We start from the raw sequence: 4,340 nt of genomic DNA on the forward strand, positions 1-4,340 counted from the left end.
ATACACATACACAATTTCAAAAGTTTCAAACATCAAACACACAAACAAGTTTACCATCATACATATTGTTTCAAAAGCTAAGTTTAGCATCATTCAAAGGTTCAAAAAACATAAGTTTCAAACATCAAACAGTGAAAAAAACATTCAAAGGATCAAGCATCATTCCCTTTGGCCTTCCCCTTTGTGCTTCCCCTTGACCTTTGTGAAGCTTGAGTTGACTGGGAAGCTTGAGTTGACTTCTGTGAAGCTCGAGTTGACTTTTGCTTTGCTTGATAGAACCTTCCTTTTGGCAATTCCCTTGCTCTCTTAGAACCTGATAACTTTTTGAAAGCTTGAGTTGACTGGGAAACTTGAGTTGACTGTTGGGAAACTTGAGTTGACTTTTCAGAATCTTTGTTTGACATCCCCTTTGGCCTTACCCTTGATCTTTTAACACCACCACCATCATCAATGGCTTTGCCCTTGGCCTTATCAGGGCATTTTCTTATGTTATGCAATGTTGACTTGCAACGGCTACACTTCATCTGAACTCCATGTTTTGTCAACTTTCCTGGCCTTTTGGATCTTCATGTGGATCTCTTTTTATGTTTTTCTTTGGTCGTCCAGGCATAGCTTTGACTGGAGGTGGGTCAATGGGGTAATCTACAATTGGCCAATACTTTTCACTAGGCAAAGGTGGAATTGTGAATTGGTAAGACTTCAAGTGTTTTTCCTTAAGAAAACTTTCATGAACAAACTCCTCAGAATTCCTTTTCATAAAGCCAGCCACTGCACATACATGCTTACATGGTATACCAGATAATTCCCACCTTTTGCAAGTACAGGTTTTGTTACCTATATCCACTGAAACATCATCCCAATCACTAACTTGAAACACAGTTGGGGATGATGGGTATACTTTACATTTATGGCCCAACTTTTCTCTTTGTCAAGTTTCTTTTGCACCCTTGGACACACAAAAACATCTTTTTGTAACATTTCAGTGTACCTTGTAGTTAGCCTAGTCATTACTGACACTCTTATATCCTCTAACATGTGAATGATATGTTTGGATCTTGCCTGAACTATGGTTCCATTGAAGGTTTCAGCCATGTTGTTCACTATTACATCACACTTTGTATTAGTGTCAAGAAACACCTTGAAAAACATTTAGGGTTCTGTTTGACATAAGCGTCAACTGCATCTGGTGACAACTCTAACATATCATTCATAGCAACATTGTAATCAGCTTCATTATAAGCCCTGCAAGCCCTCCAGTAAACCTCCTTATAATCTTCACCCTTATACTCTTTTTTCCAGTTTGCATAAATATGTCTTGCACAATTTCTGTGCTCAGCATTCTTCCACACCAAATTTACAGCATTAATCAGTCCCTGACACATTAAAATTGTTAGAAAATATATGTAACTGAGTCACAGTTAAGAGAATATTACTTACCTTCTGTTGGTCTGATATAAGTGTCCAACCTCTTCCACCATCTGTGACCTCTAAACATTTACTCAGCTGATTCATAAACCACTCCCAACTGTCATTATTTTCACCTTCAACAACAACCCATGCTACAGGATACATTTGGTTGTTTGCATCCCTACCTACAGCAGCAAGTAAAATACCTCCTAGAAAGGTTTTAAGGAAACACCCATCTAGACATAACACCTTCCTACAACCTGCTAGGATTCCCTTCTTCAAACCATCAAAACACACAAACAACCTGAAAATAAACTCTAATGATCAAGATAAACTTAATAAACTCTAATGAAAATGAGATTGTACCTGAAAAAAGTCTCCAATGATGAAGATGCATCTGAATCCTCCCTAAGGAACCCTGGTGGGGCAGTTAGGAGTTCAAATGTTGAACTTGGGTTTGCATTCTTTAAAGCTGCTATATATGATCCAAGTTTACTATAATGGTCACTCATTGACCCATGAAGCTTCTTATAAGCACTCCTTTTAGCATTATAATCCATCCATTTATTAATGATCAACTTCTACTTTTCTCTAACAGTTGTTTGAATGTCTGCAGCAGGCCAATTAGGTTTTGCCTTGAACATTAGCATAAACTCATTAGCAATGAAGGTAAATGTCAATTGCCTATTCCTTATCATGTTCATTTGGCAGTTGTGCTTGCCTTTTACTCCTTTAACAATATAGCAACTTTTGCCCTTATGAAATGAACAATACAAATTAAAAGGACAATCTGCCACACACTTGATACGTAATCTCCCACCTCTATTCTTGTTACTGTCACTGATGACTAAATTTCTACCATTTGTCACAGCATATTTTTTAACAGCATCTTTAAAAGCATCCCTAGTAGGAAACCTTATACCAACAACCCACTTGAAATTTCCCCACTCAGTTTGCTGACCTACAACTGGAACATCTTGTTTGTACTTGTTCCCTTTGATGTTATCATCTTCACTCTCTCCAGGTGAGTTAACATCACCATCTGAATCCTCATAGTTGCTGTAAGTTTCTACATATGAGGGCCCTGCATCACCAGATTCTTTCAAACCTACATCAACCAATTTACCAGTTTCTTTCAAGCATTCCTCAAGCACCTTATTTTGGGTTGCAACAACCTCTTCACGTACTTGTTTTCTTGCAACAATTGAATCTCTCAGCTCTTCATCATCAGATTCATCATCATCCAAATTAACATTGTAAGACTCATCATCAGAATCATCACAGTCTTCATCTAACTCATCTGAACTACTATCAACTGGTGGTGAAGTGTTTATAACTGGTGGTAGTTCAATTGGTGGTGAAGTACTGATAATTTGTGGTAGTTGACTAGGTGGTGAAGCTGGAAATACATGTTTTCTTGCTGTAAGCTTGCTGTACCTCACAGGACTCAATGTTGGATGAGAAATGGTTGGCTGGGATTGTGGTTTAATATGCATTGTTAGATGAGTTAAGGGGCTAGTGGGCTGCATAATGGGCTGGGTTTCAGTGTTAGTGGGCTGGGATTGAGTGTTAGTGGGCTGGGATTCAAGGCTACTGGGTTGTGGTTTGGGTTTCCTTAGTTTTTCGATTTGAACGTATATAACTAACCTTTCATCAGCTCCAAGCAGAGATGCCATCTCGTTTACTACTCCATCATTATTTAAATGTTTTACCTGACCATCACCAGGTATTAAGCAATATAAGAACAAATCCTCCTTCTTTTCATATGAACCATAATCCATTGCATAACCTAGTATCTCAAAATATGAAAACTTATCAACATCTAACCCTAATGATGTTGTCGCCCCCCCCCCCCCCCCAACATACCTTAATCTAGGAGGATTGACATCAAATTTCCCACCAGTCTTGAAGTCGATATTGATTTTATCACCCATTGTTTCAATCGTCTGGCCCTAATGATGTTCAATCGTCGAGCAATTAGGGTTCGTTCTTTGTCTACAGAGTATTACCGTTGTTGAGATAGAATTAGGGATTGTATTGAGTTAGGGATTTATATTGAGTTAGGGACTTGTATTTTTATACAGATTGTATAAAGTGAGCCGGCCACGTAATGTTACACATATACGTTATACACAGTCAGCAGGCCACGTAGACGTCCACCTAATCTAATTATTGACAGCTCGGATGGCCACGTCAGCAAAAGACTAACGGAGTTAACATCCGTTAGTTGCGGCCGGTTTAAAACAAATGCATATGTAGTTGGTACTGCCAGTAGGCAAATGTAAAGTTGGGAGGGATATTTACCAATAGGCCATAGTTTGGATTATTTATAACCAATTTTCCTAAAGAATAAAGTTGTATTTATGTCTTAAATATATTAAAATATATAAGAAACTTAAATATTAAATAAGCAAACAAAATTATAATAGTTAGATCATTGTAAAAAGAAATATAAATAGAAAATATGTACAGAAGCAAGAAATTTATACTAGAATAATTATAATAATCTTTGTATTCCTTTCCAGAGCCAAGCCAACAGATTTTATGACTAATTTCTCAGAACTCAAAACCTCTAAGCATCAGATTCTAATGATCGGTTGTCATACAACTTAATTTACTCTCACACTCGGCAATTAACTTTTGTTACATCTTCAATTCATCATTTAACTTTATATCTTTGAAACCAGTTGTTCTTTATCCTATTTAGCATTCCTTTTTAACACTAAATAACTCTTCGATAGCTTCTCGTAAACCCTGTTTTTTTCTTCAAGGTCATTAATCTTTTTCACTTCATCTGTCTTGTTTTGCTTCATCTTCAAAACACTATGATGAATGAAAACACGTGAAAAGTATGTTTTTTTAAAGACTTTGCTGGCCATGGATTGATTTCCGCCAGCAAGTTTTTTCATATAACTTGCTTCTAGCGGAGTGGT

General features: G+C 37.1%; 1 protein-coding gene across 1 annotated transcript; it reads right to left on the reverse strand.

Annotated features, from left to right (window-relative positions):
- Nucleotides 1-541: 541 nt before the first annotated feature.
- LOC143610664 (uncharacterized) lies at nt 542-1,967 on the reverse strand. The gene is made up of 4 exons (XM_077085075.1): nt 1,774-1,967; nt 1,438-1,711; nt 1,148-1,373; nt 542-768 (listed from the first exon to the last, which is right to left on the reverse strand). Exons 1-4 carry the CDS (start codon nt 1,965-1,967, stop codon nt 542-544), a joined length of 921 nt encoding a protein of 306 aa, XP_076941190.1.
- Between the last annotated feature and the right edge of the window lie 2,373 nt (nt 1,968-4,340).

This window comes from Bidens hawaiensis, unplaced genomic scaffold (genome assembly GCF_021521415.1).
Source record: "Bidens hawaiensis isolate Kalapana, Puna unplaced genomic scaffold, B.hawaiensis_p1.1 tig00027359_1, whole genome shotgun sequence".
In the NCBI taxonomy this organism is placed as follows: domain Eukaryota; kingdom Viridiplantae; phylum Streptophyta; class Magnoliopsida; order Asterales; family Asteraceae; genus Bidens; species Bidens hawaiensis.